Genomic DNA, 15124 nt, shown 5'->3' on the forward strand with positions numbered 1-15124 from the left:
TTTCATACAGCTTTCCTTTCTTAAAATGTGCACATATTTTTTCTGGCACCCTCTGTATTTCTTTGGCTACGCTGGTTGTAGGATAAGAGATCATTTCAGACAAGCTTAAGGGGATTTTATGGAAGCGCAAGTCAGGGTTATGGAATGACTTAATCCTTATGAAGTGAACCCTGGGGCAGATTCTAGAGCATAGCAGCACTGGGCATTCAGGTAAAGTCTAGATATCTGGTCTTTGATATATGATCCATTTTTGTCCTAGCTTTCTCATTTCTTCCTCTCTACAAATAATTTTTTCTATGTCATTACTTCTGCTTCTTTATAACATTAGATTACCGTAGTCAAATTACTTAACCTCTCTATGGTTTGGTCTCTGGAGTAATAACAACTTTTCACAGGGTTATTGTGAGGATCACTTAAAACAGACCAGCACACAGTATTCATTTAATAGATCTTACCCGCTACAGTCTTGCCTGAAATAAAACCTAGCTAAGCGATATAGTATTTATGATCAGCTGTCTAAATACCCATTTTATTTTTTATTAGGTGTGCAATGTTCTATTATGTTGCCCCATTTTTCTTACATAAGGTCATGTGATAATTTTCTTTAAGAATTGAGTATCAGGAAAAAACTTGTCTCTCTTGAAGAACTGATATATTCCCTTTTATCAGGTTACGAAAATTGTATAGTCCATTGCCTCTCCCCTCTCCCCCGGTCTGCCCAGAAGTGCAGAGTAAAACTTAATGTTCCCTCTGGTGAACTATATTAACTCTAGTTAATAGAGTGGGGAGCATATTCACATATTTCTGCTTTATTTGCCTTTTATCCTCTATTTATAACCTGATAGCTGCGTAATATAAAACGCTAACTCTAAGTTTCTTCAATCCTTTCTAGAAAGAAAGTAAGCAAGCAATAAAGTATCTTTTCATGTAAGTCAGAAGAATCTTAAAGGAGAATGAAACACATTCCCTGCTTGCAAAGGACGTTAAGTTTAAGCAGGGTCCTTTCCTTATGTCAAGTCACAGTAAGAAAGACATTTTACACTGCAATTTAGTACATGTACATGTATATTTCACATGTGTACATATGAAACACAAGCTTAAAAGCACTGCTACCCAAATTGTTCTCATCTCTTCATAAATATTAACTCCATTCTCATAACCATTCCATGAGCCAGGCCCTATTATCTTTATGTATGTATTTATGTATGTATGTATGTATGTATGTATGTATGTATGTATGTATTTATTTATTTCAGATGAGGAAACTGAGACACAGAAACGTTAACTTGGCCAAAAGCAGCCAGTGACTTTGCTAGTAAGTGTAAAGCTGGAGTCCAGGGAGTCTGGCTTAGGGCCTGTGCTCTGTTTCATGCCACCTGGTAGCCTCCATTATTCAGCCTCAGCAAAGCACTCTTTTCTATTCTATTTTACTACAGTCCCTGTCATTTTTTAAATGCTGGTCACGATCCCCAAACTGATGAGTCATAACCACTACCCGTTAATGGGTTACCATCTATATAGTTTGTTAAATATTAACCAAGAAGAATAAACTCTATATGCATATGATCGTCAGCGGCTATTAAGAGAGTTCAAGCGGAGCGCGGAACGCTGCCACGTGGGTGAGGATGAGCCAGAGGAGGCCTCAATGAACAAGAAGCAGTTAGGCAGAAGCGGAAGATAAAAGCCGAGCAAACACACAAGGCATGGGGGAAGGAGAAGGGCATGTCAGGAAGGGCTCAGGTACGAGGCTATGAAGGGTGAATGTTCACCACTCATTGGTCTCCTCAATCCCTGTGAGCAGGCCCTGCACGCGAACTGAAATGCGCATGTGCGAAAGCAGCCATGGCTCCTGCCCTCTTGAAGCCTGTAGTCCAGTGGAGGAAGCAAAGTAGCCATGACAATGCAATGCTGTAAATGCCATGATGGCAGGTGTTCTGGGTCTGACAGGGTTTCTAGTAGGTTTTATAATAGGTATTATACTAGCAAGGTTGCCTAATATAATCGAGCCATTTAAGAGTGAGTGAGAATTAGCCATGAAATGGTAAAGGGGAAAAACATTCTAGGCCAAGGGAATGGCAACACACTAAAGCTGGGAGCTGAGAGAGAATATCGTTTTATTAAGACCTGAGTACCTGCAGAGACACAATGGTGTTCAATGGTTAAAGAATAGGCTCTAGAACCAGATTGCCCACGTTCAACTTCCTGCTCTTCTGCTTATTAGCAGTGTGACCTTGGGCAAGTTACTTAATATCTCTGTGCTTCAATATCCTTAGCTGTAAATGGAACTAACAAAGATTGTTCTACAATTAAATGAATTAATACATATAAGGCACTTAGAGCTGTACCTGAAACATAGTACCGTTAAGTGCTCAACAAATATTAGTCATTATTATTATTATTTTGGCAAAGAATAAATTTCAATGTGGAAATGGAAGAGATTAAACAGGCTGTGGTGGTGTTGGCCTTAATTTAAAAAATTGAGTGCCTGCTATGTGCGGGATGGATAGATACCGTTATAGGTAATAGAGACTCAGCAGCGAATAAGACATTCCCCAGTTGCTCAGGCCAGTTCAGAAGGAGTCATCATTCTTCCTGCCTGTTCCTGTTAGTCATGTTGCCATTTATTTGGCAACTGGCTTCTTCAGAAAATTTATTTTGTAAACCTCCATACAGAATTTAACATTACTTTACAAAAGAACAAAACGTTTTGAAGAAGCAAAGGATTTTACAAAATTATTCAAAAGTAAATAAAATAAATGAAGCAGAGGAAAGATCACATACTTACAGGGGTCTAAATTCCCATAGAGTTATGAAATATTATAGCTATATTATATCCTGAATGAACAGCTTCACCTCGCCATATATATTTTGAGTGCTAGGCCATTGTGCAAATCCAGGTGTAAATCTGCTTATAACAAGTTTAAAAGCAGCTTTGGAAGACAATTTTGAAACAAATTCGGGATGAAAACCTAAGACTGGCAAAAGGTTAATTTCGTTTAAATGAGTAAGTATAATTCAAAATGAGGCAGGAGAGAAAGGCTTTAAAAGATAAGAAAATAAATGTTTTTTTTGTTTCTTTACAACCTGAAGTTATTGAATATGGTAACTGATAGTACTAATTGCTGCTGTGCGGACAAGGTAATACACTGAACATCAACCAATGATGCCGAAAGATATTCTGCAAGAAAGCAATCTCTTAGAGATGCACACTATCTTGAACTAAATCTATTCTTCCACATAATAGAACTTGATATCTGAAGCAGAAAATAATATTGAGCAGATTAACATTCTCTGTCCCTTGATGATTTTGCTTATTTTGTATCCTCATATACATAGCTAAAGATGGAAAAACTGCCCCCCAGAAATTTTTACTTGAATCAAGAAATGAAACTTTTATTACTTAGCTATTCAAAGCAATTATGATATGATAATAAGCGACACTTTGGGTCCTTTTAAAAAAAAACAATAATGTATTCTGATAATATAATACAGAATAAAAAAAGTACAGAAGCACAACATGACCTTCTTTAGTTGTTAAAAATCGGTTAAATACTATCAATGAACTATTTGAAGACTTACCTAAGAAAGTCAATCGTAAGTGTCAAATGAGCTTCCTCAATTCAATAATCAAACTAGCTATATGCAACATTGAACTAAAAATGTTGTCACTAAAGAACATTCATAGTAGGACAGACACCTACTTCATGGTCTTGTTAATCTTATATGTGTTCTTTCACTCACTCATTCATTCATTCATTCATTCATTCATTCATTCATTCATCATCGAGGTACTGAGCACTGACCATGTGCCAGGACCTGTTTAGGCCCTGGGGATACAGTGGCACACACACAGACCCACTCCTGTTCCTGGGCAGCGTCCGCTCTGCGAGGGATAAAGACAGTTGACATATAAACTCCCAACACAAGATGGGGAGCAGCTGACAGCAGAAATAGACCCAGACAACCTGATGGGGAGTAAGTGTGGGTGGGGTAAGGGCTGCTAAATTATGAGGACAGGGAATGGCAGACTGAGTCGTGCACACTGAAGGTCACATGTGCATGACAAGGAGTGTCAGCGATAAGGCCACACGGAGAGGAGTGAGTGGTGGGAGAATGGGAGCTGAGGCCAGAGAGGTCAGCAAAGTCCAAATCCTACATAGCTTTAAGGTTAAAAGCTATGATGAAGGTTAGTTATCATAAGAGCACTAGGAAGCTCTTGGAGGGTTTTAAGCAGGAGAGTGTCATGATGTAATTGTTCCCAACATCTCTCTGGCAGCTGAATTTTGGGAGTTAAAAATGTAATTGCGAGCTAAGTACACACTATCTTCTTACTAAGGTTTGCATCCACTTTGTTAGGGAAAAAGCTTTGGTCTAAAAAAGTATTCATCAAGGGCCGGCCAAGTGGCTTAGTTGGTTCAGAGCTCCCTCAAGAGTGTGAGCTCTGAGAAACAGGGTCGCTGGTTCAATTCCTGGCCCAAACTGAGCTGCCACTGAGCTGCCAACAGGTGGCAGGATGGCTCAGCTAAAAAAATAAAAGAAATTAAATTAAAAAAAAAAGTATTCATGGGCAGGAAGCTTTAAGGAGAATGCAATAATAAGGACTGAGTATTACCCAATGCTACTTGTTTTCTATAGCATAATACAGATTTGAAATCAATTTGTAATCTCCTTAGTAAAAAAAACCCAAAAACAATATGAAGAGAATACTCAGCATAGGCTATTTTGCATTGTCTTAGATAAATGTTTTCTTCAGTACAGACTGAAAACTTAGCAGCTTTTAAGTATATGTATTTCCAGTTTGTTAAATTATGTGAAGAATAAATTTAATTCCAAATTTAAGTCCTAATCCTTATGCCAATTAACAGCCATTTGGATGTCATTATATTTAAATCAGAATGCAAGTATCACACATATAGATTTTTCTTTTAAGAAGTAATTGTATTATCAGATAATATTGACTTTTAATTTCATCCAACAGGTTATGATGGAAAGTTAACAAATTAGCAATCGGAATAGCATTTAAGCAAAGGTCCCATATACGACACATGGCAGTCTAGAGAGCTCCAAAGAAAACAGTGATTATAGATACTATAAAATTTTGTCACTCTATAAAATAAAATATCTACTGACAGAATGAACTATTCCCTTGTTCAGTGTTATATGCAAATTGACAAAAATTATATCTAATAAAATGAAATTTATCAAGGCTTAGAATTTTAGATTATATGAAAACCTATATAAAAAACATCATTAGGAATAATTTTTACCTTGGAATCCCATAGTATAGACAATACTAATTGAATCTTTAAATTTTTTTTCATAAAATAACTTAATTGAATCATTTAATGAATTCCATAAGATATAATTATAAGATTTCCATTTTTCAATGCTTACATCTAAATATCTGATAACAGAGTCACAAGTCTATAGGTAAGAAATATTAAACCTGTTTAGCTATTATTCTAGGCTTCCATTCATTTCTCACTAACCTACATGGATTTTTTATTATACTGATTTTACTCACACCATAAGTTAGGTTCTAACTAGTGGAAAAATGTCAAAGTTTACATTGCAAATTTAAAAAATAAATACAGACAATTCAGAATTCTTTGTAAATTAACCAAAAAACTATGATCCATTAATTCTTTTTGTGGGTTCTAGGGGGTGTGGAGAAGATACAGCAGCAAGAAATTTTTTTTTAATCACCAGAAATAACAGATATATGAATTTTTCTCTTAGAGTTCTTTTCTCCCTCATGGAGGCAACACACCTTAAAATGGAGGTTAATGAGCAATTAATGGCACAGACAACTAAAATATTGCAAATGTGATAGTATCATATCTTGGTAAATACGAGAATTCTGAGAGCCATAAAATTAAAAACTTTGATATGTATAAGATCAATAGACATGACTTATCACTATTTAATATGAGCTTTAATCTTTAAATGCCATGTTCCAATGAAAGGTATACTGCACAGGAAAATTGAAATTTCAATAAAGAATCAAGACAAAAGAAATAAACTTTATATTAAAGTACCTTTAAGAGGTTATACTTACGCAGCAACCTCCTCTTTTGACAATCCTTTGAAATTCACCTCCAGGTAATGATCTATGCCATCTTTTTCTTTGATCAATTGAGACCTAAATGAAATGGAAAGAAATAAGAAAGCACTGCCTCATCAAGTTGAAAAGCTACCAAACATAAAATGCCACCAGAACAGAAATATTCAGGGTATATTACTATATATAATAAATGTTTGGCAATAGCTAGAGAGTTAGGTTATTGATTAATAATTTCAAATTTTTAATTTTCTCAAATGGGAAAAGACAGTGAAGAACATTTAACCTAGTGCGCAAACAAATAAAACATCAACCACATTAAAATAATCTGCATTTTTAAATACATGGCGCTTTCTCCTTAAAGCTTATAAGAGCTTTCATTTTACTCATGTTTCACAGTATAACTTCGTTTGGCACAGAATCTTGAACTAAGACTACTTATTGGATACAAATGTGTAAAATTTATTTGCTCCAAACATTACCAAATTTTGTTCTGAAATGCTGTTTTTTTTTTTTATCACACATAAAACTTAAATTATTATTAAAAGTTCAAGGTGCAAAGTGAAGACTTTACTGACAAATATATTACATGTGTAGTGTGTTCATTCTTCACACCCCTTGCACCTTTAAAAATAAACATACCATTAACATCTTATAACAATGGGAGTGTGGAACTAAACAAATATCTGTTTTTACTCAGAACCTAATGGAGAATGTTGATACAAAACTTTTTCTAAAATGGTTATGATAAAAATGCTTTTCTTTAATAGAATACAAGAAAAGTTTTCTTTAAAATCCATCTTATTTCAGGGATGTGAGATTAGCTGTTTTTGCAAATGTTGAAAAGAAAATGTAACCTCAACCATTTGATCTCATGTAATTATGTAATCTCAAAAAGATAAGAAGAATAAGCTTTTTGGGTCTTTGCTAATATTTCTCATTGTTCAAAAGTAAATATACATACATATACATATATATCAGTAATATAATATCAGTTATACCTCTCTCTCTATATGTGTGTGTGTGTATATTGTATATATATTGTGTATATATTGTATGTATATATATTGAGGAATATATACACTTCTATAACTCTCTCTCTATATATATGTATATATATAGATGTGTGTGTGTGTGTGTGTGTGTGTGTGTATATATATATATATATATATATATAATTATGCATCTATTGAAAAATTTGCTTTTCAAATTGTTTGAAAAGAACATTTGATTTGCAATTATAAAGAAAAAACTTTTATGTAGTCTGGCTGAATGTGTTTCTTTTGGTCCAGGGGCTGTGGTGTTTCCCAGGAATACTAAAAAGAAGGTATGATTCTTTTCAGAACAAAATAGTCTCATAATATTTTCATCATGATGCCTTGAAGGAATTGAAAAGTATGCATATAAAAAAAGTATAATCGAACCCAGCCATGCAAATTATTTATATTGATTAATAATATGTACATTACTAAAAACCAATACAACTCTAAATGCAATGACTAAATAACCCAATCTTAGTTACTATTGAGAAGTCTGACAAAATCCATCATGTCTTCTGTCCTGCAGCTTCTCAGCTACAACTCCAGGAGCTCTGAAGCCCTCCACAGGCAGCAGCAGCCTGACGGTGTATCTGCAACCCTGGAGTCATTTCAGGGCCTAAACATGCCTGCACATCTACCCTAATAGGAGACTATGTCCTCCTTTCCCCGAAACAGAAATCAGCACTGGGGACCTTGTGGATTAGAAGCCATACACCGTCCATTTCTAAAGCTTCTGCTTTCTGGTCTCCACACACATTTTTAAAAGGAACTGCATCTGCAAAGCTTTATAGGAACCATGATATAACTGAAATAGGAAATAAAATGATCAAATGAGCCCTGGCTTGCTAAACAAATATAGTCTTAATATTTGAATGAGGTCCATCAATCTTTTTGAAACAGCAAATTTGAATATTCTGACTATAACATTAGACTTTGGTTTTTAAACAAACTTTTTTTCTGAGACATGCTATTGACATTGATTACTGCAGGAAATCCATTCCATAGGAAAAGAAATGAAAACCAGGGTCACATACCTTGGAATTGTACTGGGGGAGCATGGCAGCTTCTGTCTGGCTAAGGACGCAAGCTTCGGGCGTGTCATGGGCAGTGAGGGCAGGGTGGTCATTTTGGACTACAAAAAAAAAAGAGAGACACAGAGAGAAAGAGAGAAATGGTATTTTAAAGAATAAATCTTTCAAAGAATTTTTTTTTAGACATTATTCGATCCACAGTCTGTCATCTGAGCTGAGAATGCCTCTGTGTGTAGAGCTAAAGCTCTGTTATTCAAGACTGATGCTCAGTGAGTGGATTCTACAGGTTGCTTCTCTCATTATTTTCTTCTACAATCTGTCTTTTGGCCAATTTATTACTTGTCTGAATCTCTATCATGAAGGAGAGAATCTGATAAATGAGCTGAAAATACAGATAATCAGGAGCATTGGTATGAGTTTTGTTAAAAGACATGGTTGCAATTAAGAAGTGAAGACTTTTTAGGACAGCTATAGATTTCAAATGCTCATGCTTTGCTTTCCTTTTATAATCAATAATTGAAAATTGCTCATATTTTGCTATTTTTTAAAAAAACTTTATCACTCACAGATAAAGGCTATCCCTTAGAAGTGATAGATGCTAAGAATGATTCTCAGCAAGGAGACAGCTGCTATGAGAGACACACAGCTACAATAGTGTAACAAATCACTTCAAAATGTAATGGTTCAAAAAAAGATTGTTTAAACAACCATCATTTTATTATCATTCACATTTTTTGTGGGTAAGGAATTAGAACCGGGCACAATGAGGATGATGATAAGATGTATAGCAAAAAATAAAGCAAGGAACTAGAAAGTAACCAAATGCTCACCAGTAGCAAAGGCAGATAAAGTCAAAGAATTTAGGAGCCATTTTGTGTTTTGCTGGTATAGGGTCTTGAAAGTTATTGTAAAACTGTGATTTTTACTCCGATTGAGGAAGGAATTCGCTGGAGAGTTTAGAGCAGAGGAGTGACAGAATCAGACTTCTACCTTTTAAGGATCACTGTAGCTTCTCTTTTCAACCTAGACTGTAGGGGGAAGAAAGGCAGACAGCAGAAAGGCCAGCTGAGAACTCGCTGTGACATGTCGGTGAAAGACGGTGGTTTAGGCAGAGGCGAAGGTGGAAAGACACAGTCAGGCCTGAGGTGGAGCCGCCTGTGGCTGGCCGAGACGCAATGTTCCTCTGTGCCAAAAAGCCATAGCAGGGGTGGTGGTGCGAGTGGTGGGGCGGGGGGAAGAGCAATAAGATGAGAAAAAATCTTTTCAAATTCAGTGTAGCAATAGGCAGTCCTGCGTTGTAAAAATAGACTGCTACCCAGCCTGAAAATAATTTCTCACACAATTAAAGAGAAAACCCTACTGCAGATCAGTGTCTTGTATTTGACATAATTGATTCCTGTTATTACCCAGGTTATCAGGGCATGATCTTATCCATGAAACACAATGTCCAGCTACTTTTATGTAGTTTTGGTTTTAAGGTACACGGTCCAAACAGCAAATGTTAGTCCTCTCTCCCCAAAACATTAGAATCAGATGCCACTTCCCAACTTCCTAATATAGTGATTTAATTCTTTTGTAATTGAAAAAGTCCATTTTTTGGATTAGATGTTATATTAACGAGTTGAGTTCCTTGGATCACCAGAACTTACTAAACGGCAACATTCTGTAGGATACGTGGTGAGAAGTTATGACCAACATAGCGATGGGCCTCACATACAGCTTTGAGGGGACACCGAAGGCTTCATAAAACTACCTCCCATGAACCTATTTCGTAGAAGCTGTGAAGGCTGTGTTCAGAGACCTCTGATGTTACAGAGAACACCTGGGCCAACTCAGTTTCTTAGCACCCGACCTGTCTATCCCTGGTGAATTTTGAAAGGGAGAGAAGAAAACAGTGACTGTCCCTACTTTAGCTGGGGCTCCATTCCCTATGAATTAAAACTGTCCTAAGAGCCCCACGTTGCTTTCCAAGGGCATTGGGGCAGAGGTAATCTCTGCATAACTGTGCTTCAAAATGAGGAAACAGAACTTGTAATTGTTCCAAATACTAAGAAGCTCAGGGTACTTAGAAACAGTGGGACCAGGCCCCAGAAGCTCTGATCCAGCCACTAAATCCCATCAGGACATATATAAGCACCCCCTAACCCCCGCAAAGTTGGGCTACCAGTATGTGATAGACAATGTATCTTTTTTGATGTTTACTTGGGTTAGATTATTTTTGCTAGAAAAGATAAACATTTAATGAAATGAAATGCAAATGTTATACAAAGAGAGGAAAAGATCTCCTTTGTCACACAGATCAACTGTGGTTTCTTTTTCCCAGAACTTGACTCTATGTTGCCTACCATTAAAGTTTCAGCTGCCAGTGCCTTCATTTTGCTTTCCTCTGATCTGAGAACATTAGCAGCAGGAGCACCTTTACTCTTAAATTTAGTTTAATGTAAGTATTGCAAGCCCTGCTGGCAAGCCTCAAGGCACAAACTCTGAATGGGAGGTGGTCAGAGCTGAATGATAAAGTGGGAAAAAAGTGATTAAACTGCATGTTGGGAAAAATATCCCTCAACCAATCTATGCTGGAAAGTTTAAAGTCCGAGTTCAGGTAGAAGTTGAGCAGGCTCTCTCTCTCCTCTGAACCCCACACCCTGCCTTGCCTATGCCTGTTGGGACAGGGGATTTTCTTTTTCACAATAGATAATGTGTGTACTGAAATTTTCCACACATAATATTTGAAATGCATCAAATATTTAAAGGGATTCTGCGACGTTATTTTCTTCTCTAAGAAATCACTCGCTCTTTTATAAGTTCAGTCTTATTTATGCTGAATTTTCTTAAGGAGAAAGTGGCTGTATCCTACCATATACAAGCAGCCAAGGGGAAACTAAGTGAGAAAAGAAGTGCAAGCATGCTGATGGGGCTGTTATTTCAGGCTTAAATTATGCATCTAGAGTGAAGCGAGCCTTTACTCTGTGTTAAAGTGCGTTGCCTCATTTTCCTGGTGCTGGCCAGACAGTGTTCCTAGCTCCTAGGTGAGCTCTAACCACGCGAAGTGGGACTAACCGAGGCCTGAAGCGGAAATGGAGCACATCTGAACACGGTCGCTGCATCAGGGTTCTCCAAGCTCAAGACCGCAGGGGGACTCACACAAGATGGGCGCAACAGCAGGGAGGGCAGTGATTCTGACTCAGGCAAGTAAGGGAGAAGGAGGAGAAGTACTTCTCTGGTTGGTACCCACACGAGCTTAGCCCCAGGAGCTGAGGGCGAAGCCGTCAGTCAGGAGGACCCAGAGGCGGCTCCCCCAGTGCCACCCAGTGGGCGGTGCTGCACGTGGCACCACCCGGCTGAGACAAAGATCAAAGGGCTGCCTGAAGCCTTCCCACTGCTGGTATTCAGAAGAGGGTTGGTGGATTCTTTGATCTGCTGGTTGGCTCTTGTATCCGTTGTATTTAGTCTCTAAATTTGTCCCCCACATGCAAAGACAAATGAGAATGGAGAAATACAGGATGAAAGGTTTGAGAGTGCTGGGTCCGGCTGAACCGTCCCATGGTGTGAGTTTCAATCTCTGGCCCTCAAGTTAAATTCTTCAAAGAGTGATAACCCTCTTGTCCACTATCCCCAGAGAGACCCTCATCAGGAAACACAAAGGAAGGGGAGCACTGTGTAGACAGAGGCTACCACGTGGGGCGCGACTGTGTCTGAGGCTGACCACTGTCTCCAGAATTCAGTCACTTCGGAGTAAAAGCTGAGATGTGAGAAATAAAGCCAATAAACCACAGCAAGCAAATTTATTATTTGTCATCAAGAGAGTTCCAAATAAATATGGTTTTACAACCACCAACAAAATCATTTGTAAGATTTAGAACTTTTCATAAAATCACCACAAGCTCTCTTACTATGAAAGTTGAAAGAAAACTACATAAGAAATATATATATATATGTATAATTATGCTTCTGAAAAGAATTTTTAAAATTCACATAAATAAGTTTAGAGTCACTGTTTATCCTTGTCAAAAATTTTGGACACTTCTAGCACTCCATGGTAGATAATTAGATAAGTTGTTTTATAAAATAGGTAGATCTCCAACACATGTCCTACCAATTGACATTTATTGATGGCTAAATCAAAATATAAATCAGGAAACGTGAAGACAGGCCATGACTCATTTGACTTACATTGGGAGATGACTGCTGAAGGTCTTTCCAGGCTTACAGACTTCAGCCTGAAAATCAGGAAGCAAAAAATAATAGCAAAGGAGAGAAGAAAAAGAGTTTAAAATTAGTTAATAGAGTAACTCCTCTCCCCTCCCCATATCATGGAATAAGATTTATTCATACAACAAATATCAAGTACCTACTATGCGTTTAAAGGAACTTAAAAAAAAATCCCAACGTATAGGCGCTAAGGGAGAAATAATCACTAATTTAATGAAATGCCAAAACACCTGAAATATGTATATGTATTCAATATATTCCAATACACATGACATTAGGAATAACAACTTGATTTCTCAAACTTATGAGATGGAGTTATCTTTACCCAAACCGAGGGCATCTCCGTTTCCTTTCTGCTGCTACCTAGTTCTAAACAGGGCTAATAATTTATTCCTACGTCTGTTTATTTTTCCACGGCCCTCACAGTGGGGCAGGTGAACTGGGGAACGAGGAGAGTGCCTTTCCCTGCGCCTACTTCCATCATTTCTTGAAGGGCCTCGGCTGAGGAGGCTTGCGGCAGTCTATAGACTGACAAGGGAGGTCTTTGGAGGTCAGGGAAGGCACTGCCTGGAAGAACAGCCCGCCTCCCGTAGGAGCTTCGAAAGTCCTGCCCCGAGCCTCGTCCCAGCGTCACGAACCTCAGTGGACTGGCCCTGGGGAACAACTCTGGTTTTCCGTTCCTCCGAAGTACGTCCCCCACCGGTGGCAGGTGCTGGGCGCCAGTGCTGCCCTCACTTCCCGCGGTGGTGGCGAGACTAAGTACAGCCAGCGCCTGGAGAGCAGACGCGGGAGCGTCTCCAGGGATACAGAGAGGGCGGGACGGGAGGGGCGGGGTTAGGCCTAATTAGGGCTCGGGATTGGGGCAACTCCCTGACTCCTCGGGCACGGGGGCGGAGCCTACTCAGGGCTGAGCGCGGGGCCTCCAGACCCAGCAGGCTTTGCAAAAAGGACTGCTTTCAAAAGTTAGACCGCTTTCAGAAATTAGTTCACCCAGCCTAAGGGCCTCGAAATTGCCGCCCTGAATCGTTTCCTTCATGCCACTGCATTCTCAATATTATGCAACATTTCTCTGTTGTCCGCAGGTCTGATGGAAAAACGCTCAGCTTGGCCTTTGTGACCCCCGAGACTTGATGCCACTTTATTCAGCTAGCTAAGTCATCCATTCCCCTCTTCCTCAGTCGCTGTTGCAGTCAGAACCATCTTTTCCTTTCCTCACACAAATACCTTCCCCAATTCTGTCTCCAGAAAGATAATCCAGTTTTGAGTTGTGGTAAACTAAAAACTCAAGGTCTGTTTATAGAATGTCCCTGTATCTTATATATATGTGTGTGTGTGTGTGTGTGTGTGTGTGTGTGTGTGTGTGTGTGTTTACATATTATGTGTAAACATTTTGTAATTTTTACCCGAAACTCAGGATTTTATATTTATACCAACTTAATACCAGCCTGGTAATTTCACCCCATCATTCCATCCCATCTCTCCCATATAAGTGTAGGGAAGCTCACTTCCTTGCTCATTCTGTCATACACACAGAGGACAGACAACAGAGTGAGGCTTGTTGCTTATTCTCTAGTATAGATGTGCTAGAAAGCGAGGCTTGTATTCATTGCCCACAGTCACACACCGTAGGAGTGGGAGCCAGCAATTATTGCTCATCTGAGTTATTCTGTTAACCATAAATTGATTATATTTAGAGTACAACTATAACATCCATAACCACATTTTCATTCCAACTTCTAATTTGCTGCAACAAATTATTAAATTATTTCCGCCATGTAAGTTTGCATTGTGCATTCAATCGATCATTGTGACTAGCTGTAACTGAGAGCCATGCGGTTCCCCACATGAATAAGGCCCATGAATTCATCTCCCTGTTTTCAGCATCACCTGAACACAGCTGCACTGTGACCTGTGTGAATTCTGTTCCAGTCCTTGCTGACTTTGCTACTGAGAAGCAGGGGCAAGAAAGCCTGAGGCACCTTCAGTCAGGCCCTGAACACCCAGGGACACCTCCTGTGGTCCTCCCTCAGCTGCACAGAATGCACTTCATCTTGAGAACAAAAGTTTACTAAGGGATCTTGTAATTATTTTTAGATTTCAGATAATACATACTTTATTTTTTTCTAATTTTCTTTTTTCCGGCGTTGTTGAGGGACTATTGAAAAACACAGTTGTATATATTTAAAGTATACAACATGATTTGATAGGCATATTTACATTAATAAATGATTACAAAGATCAAGATAATTAAGACACCCATCACCTTCCATATGTAACTCTCTTATGTAAGTGTGGTGAAAATATGTAAGACCTACTTTTAGTACATTTCAAATATACAGTCTTTTATTAATTCTAGTCATCATGCTGTACATTTAGCTCCTCAGAACTTATGCATCTTATTAGTGTTTGTACCTTTGACCAACATCTCCCCATTTCCTCTCCCCACCAGCCCTGACGACCATCATTTTATTCTCTGCTTCTATGAAATCAACTTTTTGTTATTTTAGATTCTACCTGTAAGTGATATCATACAGTATTTGTCTTTATTGTCAGGCTAATTTCACTTGGCATAATGCCCCCCTCCAATTTCATCTATGTTGTTGCAAGTGGCAGGAAATCTTTCTTTTTTGTGACTAAATAATATTCATATATATATCTATATATATAGATATATATATATCACATTTCTTTATCCATTCACACACTGAAGGGCACACTCTGGCTATATATGCAGGAGTGAGAATACTAGCCTTATGGTAGTTCTATTTTTAATTTGTTGAGGA

General features: G+C 38.2%; 1 protein-coding gene across 2 annotated transcripts in view; it reads right to left on the minus strand.

The window, feature by feature from the left end:
* TTC29 (tetratricopeptide repeat domain 29) overlaps positions 1-13100 on the minus strand; it is a 193436-nt gene extending 180336 nt beyond the window's left edge. For both annotated transcript variants that reach the window (XR_002126112.1, XM_019661350.1), the window contains exons 1-4: positions 12980-13100; positions 12303-12349; positions 8136-8233; positions 6059-6142 (exon numbers count right to left, since the gene is read on the minus strand). Coding sequence is in view for 1 of the 2 variants with exons in the window: in XM_019661350.1 (XP_019516895.1) it covers positions 6059-6142; positions 8136-8227 (176 nt within the window). In the remaining variant the exon portion in view is untranslated. The remainder of the gene's footprint in view (positions 1-6058; positions 6143-8135; positions 8234-12302; positions 12350-12979) is intronic.
* Between the last annotated feature and the right edge of the window lie 2024 nt (positions 13101-15124).

Source organism: Hipposideros armiger, unplaced genomic scaffold (assembly GCF_001890085.2).
Source record: "Hipposideros armiger isolate ML-2016 unplaced genomic scaffold, ASM189008v1 scaffold_346, whole genome shotgun sequence".
NCBI classification, from domain to species: Eukaryota; Metazoa; Chordata; class Mammalia; order Chiroptera; family Hipposideridae; genus Hipposideros; species Hipposideros armiger.